Source organism: Ptiloglossa arizonensis, chromosome 9 (assembly GCF_051014685.1).
Source record: "Ptiloglossa arizonensis isolate GNS036 chromosome 9, iyPtiAriz1_principal, whole genome shotgun sequence".
Taxonomy (NCBI): Eukaryota; Metazoa; Arthropoda; class Insecta; order Hymenoptera; family Colletidae; genus Ptiloglossa; species Ptiloglossa arizonensis.
Window position 1 is genome coordinate 21,726,695 of NC_135056.1, and position 14,728 is coordinate 21,741,422.

Consider the following 14,728-nt stretch of genomic DNA (forward strand, 5'->3'; position numbering starts at 1 on the left):
AACTTTGAAACTTTCGAACCGGGCAACACTCACGGGACACTCCCGTGAAAAATATTTCCCGTGGCGACCTTGACGTTTCATTCGATCGCGACGAAAACTATTGGTCCTGCCACGGTAATCGACGATTCGAACGTTAATTTCGTGACCGGGTACCGTTCGGGAATCACTTGAAAATATTTCTTTTCTCTGTCGTCGCAATGCTTTCGGCGACAAGCAAAAACGGAGAGGAGGGAATAAAAGAAACGAAAAAGATGATCGGTAGGAGTAAATTCTCATGGGAGGATTGTAAAGCGTGTCGTTTGAAATGAAAATCCCACGCAACATCCAGGAAGTGGTGAGGGTGGCACCGGATGCATCTCAATGAGGGGAGAACGAGCGAATGAGTCGCGTAAAACAATCCTTTTTGCGTTTCACTGAGACTACCGTCTCTCTTTCATCTGCGGTTAGGTGGGGTACCCGTTTAGCAAGGTATTTCGTTGCACAGGTGTTCTCTCATGCTTCGCTGTAGACGAAGGATGGAAAATAAACACCGCTCGCATCCCCACTTCTCTCCCTCTCTGCATCCCCCTCTACCTCCCCGTATAACGTCTACTGCCTGTATCTTCCAGACGACGCGCTGTCCTAGATTATTTCTCGTGGAAACGCGTGTTTATACATCCTGAATAGACGACCGGAAGACGCGTGGCTGCATCTGCATCGTGTGTTTACCACCGTGGTAGTCACCTGTTCCACCAGAAGGAGGATTTCGCTATCAAATCCGGGTTTGCCGTCCTTGTGCGTTATCTCGTCGCGTGTACACTGCTTTAGAATGAAAATGTAACCGCGATAAATCATCTTTATCGAGCTCAAGGTGGTGGATTCTCGAGCTCGAGGTTGAGAACGATGAAACGACGCTACGATGCGATAATAGATATTAAACGGTTATTGTTTACGCCGACGAGATTGCACGTCTCGCGAAATTGCAAAAAATTCATTCGATAGATACAAGATGCCGGCGATATCGATCGATGTTTGAAATCGACCGGTATCGGGATCGTTTGTTTTGATAAACCACGTTCATTAGCACCGCGTGTTTTTGAAATTCTTCTGCCCGGTATTGTTCAACGGCTCCCCGGAACAATGAAGCTGGTGCGCGTTATACGCGTACATCTTTTGTCGTAGTCGCGATTGTGCCCACTTCCGTGGGAATTACGCGGAACGGAAGTGCAATTTTTGGCCATGGGTACACCACCGTCATCGTGGCCAGCTTCCATGGCGCGAGCAACGGGAACAAAAAAAAATAAAAAAAATACGATTCTTAAGAAACGGTGCCAGGTGCACGAGCTGCCTTCTCGCAAGAACTCGCGATTAAATTTGAAGAAATCGTGATACTCGTGGAATCGTGGATACTCGGGATTGGCCGTTCCTTTCGGAAAAAGTATCGCCGTGTCTCGATGTAATTTTACACGATTTTAACGTAAACGCGACGAATGGTTGCACGATGGTTGTCGTTCACTCGCACCGAGTCATCTTTGCAGAAGCGAAATGTTTGCGTTTCCTCGTAAGATGATGCATTTAACAGATGTGTCATTTCATTCCGGTGTCTAGAAATTAGGTCGTGCATAACTCGTGCACCATATGTTCGGAAGCATTCAATCCTAGCGCATCAATCGCATATTACAGCTGCTTTGCGTTATTAAAAGGAGGGAAAGCAAAAGTATTTCGAGGCGTTATCGGACACTGATTCGTAAATGTGTAGAGAAATATATTATTCCGTTTATCTATAAAGAGCACAATGTCATATTTCGTATATTCTATTCACATCGCGTAATATCATTCGTTCGCTGATCACGTGTATTGCACGCTCTTTTAATAAATATCGTATTAAATAATTACACACGGGCACTATAAAATCGGTATAAATAGTACAATAACAAATATCACGACGAACGACTTTCGATTTTCCAAATCGCCGCGAAAAGTCGAATTGTTTCGTTTAAATTACTAAAAAAAAAAAATAATAATAATAAAAAGCGTTACTTTGGTTTACTAGCTCCGCGGACATTCAACTATGCCCATTCCGACTAGACGTCAAATCAATGTTCTCTTCGATAAACGACTACGCAATTTCTATCTAGAGTACCTAATATCCTCGACTCGGTTTACTTCGCTCCATCGAATTTTCCGTTCGAATTGGACTACTGATTTCGCTCTCGATAAAAAAAACTCAGGATGAACGAACTGTCGCGTAACTCGTCTCATGTGCTGTCGGTCGTGTTGTCGTGATCCCTTTCTTCCGGCATTTCCGGAAACGTAACGGCGTCGGGTTCCTCGTTCTCGTTCCGCACAGTTTGCAAATTTTCCAACCGATTGCTCGACTCCAGTGCTCGATTACGAATTTCGTTTCCGTCTCGATCGAGCTTCACCCACTCGTAACGGCCAGGTAACGGTTCTTCCTTCTCGAAATCGAAATTCCATCTCTGTTTAGCCTACGTCCAAACAAAACATAAAAGGTCGATAACGGGGAGATATCGAACTCGGGATCGAAAGTAACCGTTTGCTTTTTCGGTCGAGGTAATATACGTTTTCTTTTGGTTACTCACGTTCTCCCGATTCTTGCGCGCCTCCTCCAAAAAGCAATTGGCGAGATTGTCCTCGACGCCGGAACGTCGTTCCGATTCGGGTTCGTTATCGGGCTCCTCGTCCTGAAAAAGTCTCCGTCGTACGCTCCGTCTTCTTCCCTCTTGCGTATCGACGTTCGGATACTGCATCGTAAGCCGGGCCCTAAGAGACCCGAAGTAAATTTAGGACAGGTATATTACTCTTTCCACAGTCCAAAGACGTTCGCGACACACCTCGATCGACCGAATCGTGCAATTTTCAACGTTAGATAACACTATCGCCGAATTATCACGCTTAAAAATAGATAGGTTTTGTCGCTTTTGACCCGTGATAATTCATAAACAACAATGCAAAAATTGTACAACGCGGGTGAAGAGATGATACCGATCGTGCCGCGTACAGTCGGACGAAAGAATTTCAAATACACGGTGTAATGCAAGTTTAATTACTGCCGCGCCACGCGCGATTTAACATACATAGTAGTTCGTTGTGGTTTGTAAACAGTACGATATGCATCGAGTGACTCGCCGCATCGGAGAGCGCGCGAGTCTATGCGCACGTGTATTGGCAAAAGAGAAAGAGAGAACACAGAAGAGAAACCCGTAGTACTGTCGGCCAATGTGCCGTTCAACGGATGTATCGGAATGCATTTCACTTCCTGCATGAACGTACGACCGTATGCTGGATAATAGTTATTATTCTACATATGCGTAGGCGAGATCTTGCGCGTAAATCGTTCGTTTTTCGTCGGCTGAAACGGTCCGTGGTTCCCTTTGACTTTGGGATCGTGGCGAAATCGCGAAACGATCGTTTACGACCCGCTCGTTTTCATATTACAGAGAAAAGTTAACTCCGGTGACGACCGTGAACTCCATTTTATCGAGCCGCTCGTAAAATCCCGATCGTCTTTCGCCACCGAGACGATTCCTCTGTATTTTCACCGTGCAAAAGGCAAACGGCTCTAGGTTGCGCAGCCACTGTGCCTCTTTGCTCGATCGGAAACTGGTTTGCATCGAAACTTTCGCTTCTATAAAATAATAAACTCAACTGCCGCGAAGTAATCACGATGCTAGACAAGCAGCCGGGGATTCGCGTTACGCGCGTTTCAGCCATCCGGATGAATCCAAAAATCGAGGATCCGAACGAAACGCGAACGAAGGGCGAACCTCGTGAGCTCGAGAATCGTATCGAATTGATCGCTGCAATTGCATCGAATTAAATTCGAACGCGATTCGATTATTCGTTAAACGTGAAAGTAACGGTGACCGTCTTCGAAATGTATCGTTCGTTCGGGGTGTTGTAAGCGCGCGTTTTCGAAACTGTTCCCGATAATGCGATATTTTAAACGCGAATAAATCTAGGCCGGGCGTAATTTCGTCGGGGTGCAGAATCAACGGGTGTTCAAGATCGAGGCACCTTGCGCGAAACAAAGAATCCGTGCAGAGGAGCGTGCACCTGCCCGAGCTTCACATCCGCCGTTTATGGTCGCACACTTTGCGATATCTTGTCATCGTCTTTCCGAGCTGCTGCTCGGGCAATACCTAACGAAATCGGAATAATTTTTATTACGTACCCACTTCTCGATACGTATCGCGAACAGGTATCGCACGTTTCCACGTAAAACGTGCACGCCCTCTTCTTGGTCCAGTAGTTACATTCGTACGAAAGCTTCGTGGCCAATTAAACTACAAATCCACGCACAGTGTTCGAAAGTCTCCGGCGTTAATTAGAGCACTCACATCTTCGTTGTAACTTTTATTTTCCCAACCGACTGGAAATTAATCGTGACTTTGTTTCGTTACCGATCACAGGCACGTAAACGCGTAAGCACCGTGTATCGCGGTTCACTTTGATCGCGTTTCGCTAAGGAAAGAAACGCCGGTGATTTCCTTCGCTGAAAATGCGTCCCTATGGTTTACCGTCAGCTGGCGAAAAGTTCTCGGCTCGAATAGCAACGCGATCGATAATCCCATCGTTTTCGTCGGGGGTGTGGACTCGTACGAGGGGGTATTTTCGTGCGCGCGCACATTGCCCGAGATGCTGTGTCATTGCGCATTCGCACGGATATCGATATTCGATACTTTCGATGTGCACCAACGTGCGACTCTATTTCTGTGTCATTGCACCGGGATCGTTCGATCGCGGCCGTTCCACTGCGAGGGATCGTTACCTCTTCCACGTATGTATTTCGTTAAATCGATCCGTACGAAGTGTCGAATAACTGAAAAACAATTACGAGTAGATGGTAAGAGGCGAATAAGAATTCGACTCGATTTAGAGCGCGCGATAAAGAGAAAAACGAAGCATTGGGAAATTGCTTGGACGTTAGGATTCTCGAGACGAAATTTTATTTACACAACTATATGGAACAGAGCCGTGTAAATCGGTTTGGCCGCAGTAGCCAAAGTAACGTCCCCACCATCGACTCCGGGCCTACCATAAGCTACGAACGAAGGAACTGGAATAAACGCAATAGTCGAGCGTGGGTACCGGGGCCGCTGGTTGTGCAACATTGGATACACGACGGTCATTGTTACCTTTGGGACGAGATTCGAGGAAAAAAGGGCACGAGAACGTTGTCAATTTTTTTGAAAAGGTCGAATCAAGATCTTCGGAACCCGAGACGAACGTTGACTCCGATTACGATAATTATTTCTCAACTCGAAAGATCTTACTTTTAACGAAGATTCGAGAAGAAGAATACCTACTGTTTGTGCATCGAGATCAATTTTTCACCGTAACTCTGTTCCTACGAGAGATAAAAAGAAATAACGGTTCGAGTAAATGTTGGTCGGTTCGACCAGAGTTGTCTCAATGATATAAAATCGATACACTACTTTCCAATTCTAGAAACGTTAGCCTCGATGAAATTTGTTGCGCGCTGAAAGATTCCGAGAAAACTGCTCGTAACGCTTTTCGTTTGGCACAGCTTGCACAGCTTTCGCGGAAGAGAATTACGATGAATTTTCCATCTCGATCGAATATACGAACGTTCGAGGCAGCGTTCGAAGCTCGATCGAAAATGGTACATTTGGTATGCACCGATCCTGGTTAACTTTGCAGCACGTGCGTTTCGGTCGTGGAATCGAATTTTAAACGGAATCAACAAACAGCACGATTCTCGAACAACGTGTAAACTAACCTCGAGTTTTGATCCCGGACGGCTCGATTCTCGAGCATAATCTAATCCTAGGTTGTATTCACCGATCCAAATTCGACTTGCGACACTGATACCGAAAATCGTTCACTCGGAAATTCCAAGGTGAAGGCAGAAACGAACGAATGCGATTCGAATCCAGAGACGGTGGACTCGAGGCTGCAGCCGGTGCAAGGCTTGAAGTGCGACTGACTGAAAGTCAGAATAGTTACATGCATCCCAGGTGCAACGGGATAGCCTAGATTCTCTTTCGCAGACTATTAGTCACGAGTGACAGTGTAATAGACGCATGCGCAAATACTCATTAACCGAGAGATTCACGGTGTCGTGGTTCGTTCCAGAATGTAAAACGATTGTCCGTTTACGGCGAAGACGTCCTTCCGCGGAAAATTCCGTTCCTCTTCCGCGACTCGATCCCGTTCGAGGAAGAGGCGAAGTAGGTACAGCGTGAAATGTCATTGTGCCTTCGCGATGTCGGTGAAACGGTCACGACGACCACGACGAACCGATCGCGCTTGAACGGTAGGTATCTAGATTCCAATAATACGTATCTAGATTCGTGGAACCGTCCAAGTCCAAGAACGAGGGTGAGGATCTTTCGACGTAAGTTCTTCCCCGAAGGATCGATCGTTCGATCCGTAATATCGTATCGGTGTCGTCCGCGGATGTATCGTATCGTCGTTGTCGAGCGATAAACCGATCGTTGGAAGACGATCGATCGATATTTGCCGGCTGGAATAAGATCGAATCGAGTCGAAAGCCGAGCTGTCGTATCCGAGGAAAGATAGTCGAGAAGATAGTTTCTTCTTCCTTCTCTTCTTCTCCTTGTTCTTGTTCTTGGTCGTTGCCAGGGAGAAAAATTGAAACGTTTCCGTGAGAGTGTAGCCGGTAGAATGGCGGGAAGTAGAACGGTAGGAAATTCTCACATATAGAGAGATACACGTATTCTCCGGAGAATTCTTCGAAGGCTGTAAAAAAAGCGGCAGCTGGGAGTAACCTCCTCGCAGCTAGATAGCAGCTTCTCGGGTCTGTGGTTCTCTCTTGTTTTCCTTCACCTTACGCTTCCTTCGATCGTTCGACCTCCTTAACGGCTTCGTAGCAACCGGCGTTTCGTACTGTTCCGTGGCGGTGTTACGCATCGTAACTTCCGAGAAAATTGCACCGACCAAATTGCGCATATTTTAGTTTCTTTCTTTCTTTCTTCCTTTCTTTCGCCGGCTCGCGTAAATCATTCTCGCGCCTCGTGCAGTCATTCTTTCCCTAGCAACCCACGCAGCTGTCGATCGTCGCCGAGCCAGCGATACTTTGAAAGGCTTCAGCCGTCGCGGAACGCTTTTAACGCGTTAAGCACCGAGCCTACTTCGTTTACCTTTCCGTTTACGTCACTGGGGACTCGCGCAGCCCGGATGGAAACTACTCTCCACGGATCGTAAGTCGTCGAGTCCCCGCAAACTGACGGACGACCGAACGGGCTAAGCCCTTGCTCCGGCCAATCTCCGTGCGGGGATTTCCCCACGTTTCTGCTCCAAACGGTCACATCGCCCGCTAATGATCTTCGTATCCAAGGGGAATAGAAAATCTCGGGAATACCGGCTACATTGATCGAATTAAAGGTACAGCGCGCTCTGAACCGGGAGAGCGAAAGAACGTCTCCTTCGGAGAAAAATTACCAAATACGGCACAGGTTTCTCCGTACTTCCGAAATTTCTACGTTTCTTACGGTCGAGGCGCGACGTTTCGGTTCCGAGATTCATCAACCGCGTTTAGTCTGCGAACGGCAAGGACTCGAGCGTGTCGCTATCCAGTATTTATTCCGCTCGAGTTATTCGACGAACGGAACTGGCGGCCTCTTAACTTACTAGGTGTCTTTGCGCAATGTGGGTCACCAATTCGGTTCAAATTTTGTACACGGTTAGCAAATATTGGGTCGTTCGGAAAGTGATTTCGTTTTCCAAAATGGAGAATGTACAATTTAATAAAATGTTTACACGCTCTAAAAAATCGTGTTTCATTTTCACCAAAAAGAAAAACGAAACGAAATGACCGATAACCCGATATAAGTGATACAAAAGTTGCAAAGTTTTCGTGTTTTGAACCCCACCTCGAGAACACGAGTTCGAATCTTCACGGGTTGGCAATTTCGTTCTCTCCGCGTGTACAGATTTTCGTCGTTTCTGATCGTTTTCTCGTTTGCGCGATCACTCGATTAACTGGACGATTTGTAAGTGTACGTCGTAGCGAGGTCGAGTAAAGAAATACTCGATCACTCGGTAGAGGAACTTGACCATTGGAAAGGATCCAGGTTGAAGTTCGCAACGCTCGACGATGTGCTCGAACGTTTAGCGCGTGTGACCAGCATGAACGTGTCGACTAGACGAGCGTGCCTGATCAATATTAACGCTAGAGAACCGAACCGTTACCAACCAAAAACAGAGACAACAGTAAACTCGGATCGATATTTATTTTTCGGCGAGCCTCTCGAAAACTCTCGTTCGAAATTAATTCCGAACGGACGAGCGAAATTTTCGGACGTAAACGATTTCTTTTCGACGGGCGGTCGTTGTACGCGATTCGAAACGAGAAGCTTCCCGTACTTGTTCGCAGTTTCGACACTCGATTTCGTAAAGCGACACCGTGAAAGCTAGACACACCTGACCGATATCCAACAACCGTTCCTACCTTGAACGCGTCCTTCGCTCGGTTCGTTATCGCCGTCGTGAAAATTGCATAGTTTTCCTTGGGCCGTTCGCTTCGTATCGCGGCATATCGGCAATTCGTTGAAAACACTTATTCGATATCGGATACGGACTCTGCTCGATCTCCGAGCAAATATTGTCCACGTTCGCAACAACCGGACGATAACAAACAACTACGTTGGTCGCCGCGCGAGCTGACGTGTATTCCATACCGAGACGCGTTCGCGTCGCACGATTTAACCGGTGCAAATGTTTTTCATCCTTGAAGTCACTTGATCAAACATCGCGACGAAAATCGCCCGACTTCGGCTCGCTTATCGATAATCGAACGAGCACGGTAAATTTGTTTTAAATCGTTCGCGGCGAGCATTCAGTCGGACGATAAAAATAATTAAACGCCGATAACCGGTAATTTCCGGTAGGTCGGAGAACACGCGTGAAATCGATCTCGCCGACGACCCACGAATTTCGCGAGCGTAATCTCCGCGGCTCGTTAGGTCGTACGAGTGGTGCGTTCTCGATCGACGATCATCGAGTTTCCCAACGAACCGTGCCCTTCTCGAATGCCCGCAAACCACCAACTCCGCGCTCTTCCTATGAATGGAATGCATATTCATTCATTCTCCTTCACGGTATCGTTGCGTATATACACGTGTTGCTCGCCGCGGATCCCGACGTATGCTAAAATCTTTCGCGCCAACTGTCGCTTCCTGCGTGTATCCACGGACCTTGAAATGTATTCCCGCGAAAAGGAATCACCTCGGTCGTGCTCCGCTGGACGAGGAAGCGCTTAAAAAGAAAGTCGTTCCCGAATATAGGAAGGAAACCGGAGCTCGTGTCTCCGATTTGTTTTCGTATCGAGGAACCGACTTCCTCCCGCCGCGCCGAGAAAACATTTTTCGAACGATCGTTACGTACGAAAATCGAACCACGATTCGGAAGTTCAAGACTTTTGGTAACCATCGACGATCATCGTGTCTCTGCTGTGTCTTTCGTTTGTCGTTTTAGCGGGAAATCGGGGAGGAAGATGCGCGCGTAACTTGCTTCGAGAAACGACGACAGTCCTCTTTAATTTTCTTTATCGGTATATATTCGTTTCTCGCACAATTGTACGATTTACGTTACGATTCTCCAAGAGTCTCGTCGCGACTGCGATTCCGTTCGATCGATCCGCGCAGCGTGAAAGTATACCGGTATTTAAAATGTTTGTTGGTTGATTACGGAGCGTGTTAGGGTCACCGGATCAAGGGTTTACCGTTGATTGTTCGCGTTGGAAAATATGGGTTCGCGAGAGGGTTAGGATCGGTTCGAAACGCGCGTGTTCGTTTCCTCGTGGTTTGCACGGTACTCGAGACTCGATGTATGTAAATAGCCAGGAGGCTCGAAGCGGCCTTAATTTGCCGTCGCTTTTGTATATAAAAAGGAGGAATAAATGCGACGAACCCCGTCCATTGGGGCAACAGAGGCTGCCCGGTTCGACGACGCTCCCTTCTCGAGACGCGCGTGTGCCCTGCCCTGTTCGAACGCGGGGCCGGATCGTTACGGTGGGGCCCGGTTTCGAAACACCCTCGGGAATGTTTCCTGTCGGAGGTTTTCGTCCGACGTGCGCGACGAGTTTCCAGGCTCGAAAACTCGCAGGAGGAAAGCGAGAGGCGTCGTCCCCTCACGTGCGGCCGATCCGTCCGCGCGCTCGTAGCGTCGCTCCCCCGACGGAAACATTTATAGAAACAGAGGCGGCGGAGACGTCGCGCACGGTATAAGAAAGAATGGTGGAATGCGCGGCAAAAAGCGAATCAGTGTAAATCCGTGGTACGCGATCGTTGAAGCTCGATTCGAGCGGCGGGCGTCGAGTTCCCCGCCTTAGGCGTGCGAAACGGCTGATCGCGTTCCTCGCACCTGTTATGCTAAACGATTCGGTAGCTCGTACGTAATCGCTCCGAAATAGGTGCGCGAAGCCGATCGTTACCGATCCGGTGCTACGAACAGTACGTACGCGTTTCCCTGGCACGTTGTACGCGTTACTCGCGCAAACGCACCGACCGGGATTATCGGTCGCTCGTAATCGGCGTTAATTATTTCTGCTCGTTAGCGGAAGAGTTTTCGTAGCCGGTGGAAGACGCTTGGGAAAATCCAGTCTCGTGTTCCGTAAACAAGAACCGCGAGGGGTTCGTTAGCCGAGCGGAGCTCGCATTCCGCTCGTAACAACAACGAGAAATCGTTACAGGATACCGACGGTGCACGTGGCCGCCGAGTCTCTCCTCGCAGCAGGATTCGCCCGCCTCGCGGTTGGCGCCGATGATCTTTATCGAGTTCGTTAACGCGGAATTCACCGCGGTAACGCGTATCGCGCGTGCACGCGCGTGCGAGTCGATCGTTCCGCGAAAGACACGGTGACACGATTTCCATAGGTACGTATCGTCGGCAGCGAGGAGGCTCGCTTTCGTTTTGATCGTAAATTCGTGACAACGGTTCCTCCTCTCGAAATAGGTTGAAGCCACCCACACCTCGTCGCGAATCTCCACGGCCGATCGGCTTTCCCGTCGATTCCATCCTACGGAAATAGATTCACGTAGGTCGCGGACGCAGCTGCGGATTTCTATCTAGTATTTATTTCGTGTTCGCGCACCGTTCGTCCATTTGCGGCAGGTCAGTGTCGTTCCTCGGCCCACGTATCGGCCAACGAAACGACACTCTCCGGCGAGTTTCCCGCGGTAGAAAAACCGAACCGTTCCTGTACGACTACGTGGAGACTCTCCTCCTCGGCTTTTCTTCTTCGAATCCGTATTCGTCTCGGTGGTGCCCGATGATCGATAGAAACGCGCCGAGCGAACGCGAACGCTCGTGGAAAACCCGATCCGCGATACGAAAGCCAGCTCATCGTTCGGCGCGTCGAACCGACAAAGGGACCGTTATCCTCGTGTAATCGGAATTCGCGATCGGTCGTACGACGAGTCGCGTTTCTCGCGAATATTGAAATTCGGTCGTTGACGGTGGGCGCGTGCAACTACGAATTAGCCGAGAGAGAAGCGCGATTATCGTACGGACGGTCCGACACGCGAGAAGAAAGCGAAAGCGTCGCGTAAAAAGCGTCTCTTGACCTACCAGACCTTCGGCCGCGATACTCGTAAGCAAATTTCCATCGTTGCTTCGTCGTTCGTTGGTCGTTCGTTGGTCGTTCGGTTAGGAAATTCGACACGGGAGTTCGTCGAGTCCTCGTTGTTCCGGCGACAGTGACAAAGTCCATTGGATACTGTTTTACGCGGTGATCGGCGGAATAAAGAGAAAGGTGTCTCCCGGTGCGCTGTGGGTGCATTCAACCTGCCCGGAATTTAAAACCCCTCGCACAATAACCGCCTGTTTCGTACGCGGAGAAATCCAAGACTCGGCTCGTGAACTTGAGGAGCACAGGAAAGGCCAAACCAACGATGTAACGTTACACTGTTAAGTCCCGTATGTAACGCTAGTCTCGGCCAGCACTCTCTCCGCTGGTGAGTTACCGGATGCAGGGTCGACCGCAACGCGACAGGATCTATGCCGTTCGGAGGGATGCGTGTCTTATCGCGAGGGGAATACGACGGCGCGGTATCGCCCGTAGATCCGATCGGAGGACAGAAACTCCGCTACGAGAGGTTCCTACCTGGCTCTCGGCTCGCGTCCGATTAATTGCTCCCTCGAAACTCGCGATTTACGCTTCGTACTTGCGTCGAAACGGTAGAGGGACGGTTCTTGCCTCGAAGATGCGCATTTTCTAACGGTGTTCGGTGTGTGCCGGGCAAGAACGGTCGGTTAACCACTCGTAGGGTTCCGTGTAAAAGCTGGCCCGACCGTCTTCTCCGTTTCGTACGCAATCTCGATGCTTTCAAGGAGTGAATTATCTTTCCAAGCTCGCCGATATTTTGCCACGAACAACGTTATCGTACACGTCGGGTATTCCTCTGCGGCGATGCATCGTATTATTGCGAGGTCCCGGTGCGATACGCGAGGGAAGAAGATGCGGACGTCGAAGAAACATCCGTAACCTCGAGGAGAACGATACTGGAAAGAATATTGTTTCGAGGTCGCGTTCGTTCTTCGAAGCTGGTCGGGTTACGCGTTTCGAGGTGGACGGGGTGCGCGCGTGTTTGGTAAATTCGGTCGGTTCGGTCGCGAGTCCGCGAGGCGTAGTCGATTCGTCGGCGTACGGGTTTCGAGCAACGCAGCCCCGTTGCGTGCACGATTGGTCGTTCGAGGATCGAAACGGGAGCAGGCCGATGAAAAGCTGAACGGGGATAGGCATACGCAGAGGACCGAGTCCCGTTTCACTTTCCAGTGGAATATCGGTTAGCGCGAAGCGTTTCGATACCGTTATCGCCTCACCTGTGTCTCGCAGCCAGCATGTCGAGGTACGTTCCGCAGGCTTCGAAGGAAACGGAGTTTTGCGGGAGGACCGTTCTGCGCAAGTTTGCCGCAGTAACTGAAGCTTTGCTCCGGTCACGAGGTGCAGAACGCCGGCAGCGCTTCCACGTTTTAAAGCCTCTCGTGCATCGAACTGCACTCCGTACGCTTAATCCATCTACGTGTGGTCTATTTATAAGTGGAAGCGTGTATGGCCCTCTATTCCCCGACGATACACTCGCCAGTGTACTTCCACGCGCGGACGTGTGCGAGCTATGGACCGTACGCTGTACCCTCGCACGCGTCCCGGACGCGTGTGCGTGTGCGTGTGCGTGTGCGCGTACGCGCGTTTAAGCTCGGGAAAGGAAGTCTATTTCCGGAAAAAAAGGGAGTAACTCGAAGAAGCGTCGAGCGAACGGAGACGAGAGGGAGACCGAAACTCCTCGAAAATACGACTAAAATTAGTCCTCTCGCGAATGTCACGGGCACGGGGAGACCGTGGTGCAGAGGTACTCTTCGAGTCCGTTCGTTCCGATAACGAAGAGAACGGTCTCTCTCGTGTATCTTTTAATTGAACGTTTCGAAGTACACACCGAAGAGGAGGCTCTTTCACCGCGTCGGGCGCATAACGGGTATCCGCGGGCTAAGAGCACCGCGAGTTGCATTAGCGGAAGGACTCTCCGGCGGCGATAAATTTAAAACGGGCGAGGATCTCCGGTGGTCATCGGATCGTCTCGCTGCCACTTATCCCGGAGTGGATGCACTTTCGTACCAGCGATCGAAACACTGTCCCCGAAAGGCCGGGTGCTCGCTTTCGCGCGGCTATAATGGAGAGCGCGCGAGCATGCGAGCGACCGAACGGGCCCGTGAGTAGACTCGGAATTTTAAGTGCTCGCTCGTCCACGCGCGCCACTTTCTAGCCATTCGCAATAAAAGGTGCGCCGTGAAATTTCACGGAACAATATCCGCTATCCCCGAAGCGTGTTCTCACGAACGAACGAAACTTGGAGTAGAACGTACCTCGGTCGATTACTCGACTCGCTGACGGCGGAATCGTTTCCGCGGAAAGGCGAGCGCGATGCACGACCCGAGACCTCCGCGCGCAAAGGGAAGAAGGCCAGCAGGCGCTTAACGATTTCCAAGGCAGTTCCGAAGGCGGTGGTACGGAACGACCGAAACACAAACGGACACTCGCTTTTTCGCTCTTTATATTCAGACTGGAAGTGATTTCACGGTTCGAAGGACCTCTCTTCGGCCCGCAGACAGGATCTAGGCGAGGCATCCTGCCCGAACGATCCTCCCTTCGCGGAGGCCTCACCTCCTGCCGAGGCGTCGATCGCGCTAACGTTTCCATTCCTTTCCGTTCTTTTCTTTACGTCGAATTTTCTCATCGAACGGTTAACGCTAGTCCCGATTTAGCCGTTGTACCATGAGAACCGAACGATTTCGATGTTTCTGTGGTCACCGCCGCGATCGAATTCGCGACACCGACTCTCGGAGAAAGGTTCTCTCCGTGAGAGTGACGCGACGAAGGACCACGGTCGATGGTTCCTCGCTTCGATATAACCCTACGCGGGGTGGTTAAATACGGTCGGGCAGTTTTTGCGGTGAGTCTTGGTCCAACGAGCAGAGCGATCGGAGGAGTTGCGGCCCGTGGGACATCTGCCCGTCGAGCACCACGTTCCGCGAACGTACTTGCGTCCCGGTAACTAGAACTTACTCGTTCGCATCGATCGAAACTTTGTCGACCGGAGGGGAAACTGGCCCGGTTGAAATTTCATCGGGACGAGGTTTCGTCCGTGGCTCTCCTCCGCGAACAATTTTTAACCTCGAGAGCAACTTTTAAACGGACTTTCAGATTTCGAGGGTTCGAAGGATCTTTTTCTCTACCGTTGGTCTT

The 14,728-nt window shown here is 50.0% G+C and overlaps 1 protein-coding gene across 4 annotated transcripts; it reads right to left on the reverse strand.

The window, feature by feature from the left end:
* Nucleotides 1-1,727: 1,727 nt before the first annotated feature.
* LOC143151005 (uncharacterized) lies at nt 1,728-12,894 on the reverse strand. Of its 4 annotated transcripts, none has more exons than XM_076319705.1 (3): nt 12,811-12,894; nt 2,583-2,763; nt 1,728-2,468 (listed from the first exon to the last, which is right to left on the reverse strand). In XM_076319705.1, the coding sequence occupies exons 1-3, from the start codon at nt 12,828-12,830 to the stop codon at nt 2,238-2,240; spliced, it is 432 nt and encodes a 143-aa protein (XP_076175820.1). In that variant the 5' UTR covers nt 12,831-12,894; the 3' UTR covers nt 1,728-2,237. The 4 variants fall into 4 exon arrangements, with proteins under 4 accessions (XP_076175820.1, XP_076175823.1, XP_076175819.1 ...); XM_076319708.1 differs by lacking the exon at nt 12,811-12,894 and adding an exon at nt 8,438-8,608; XM_076319704.1 differs by lacking the exon at nt 12,811-12,894 and adding an exon at nt 5,744-6,043.
* Nucleotides 12,895-14,728: the final 1,834 nt, after the last annotated feature.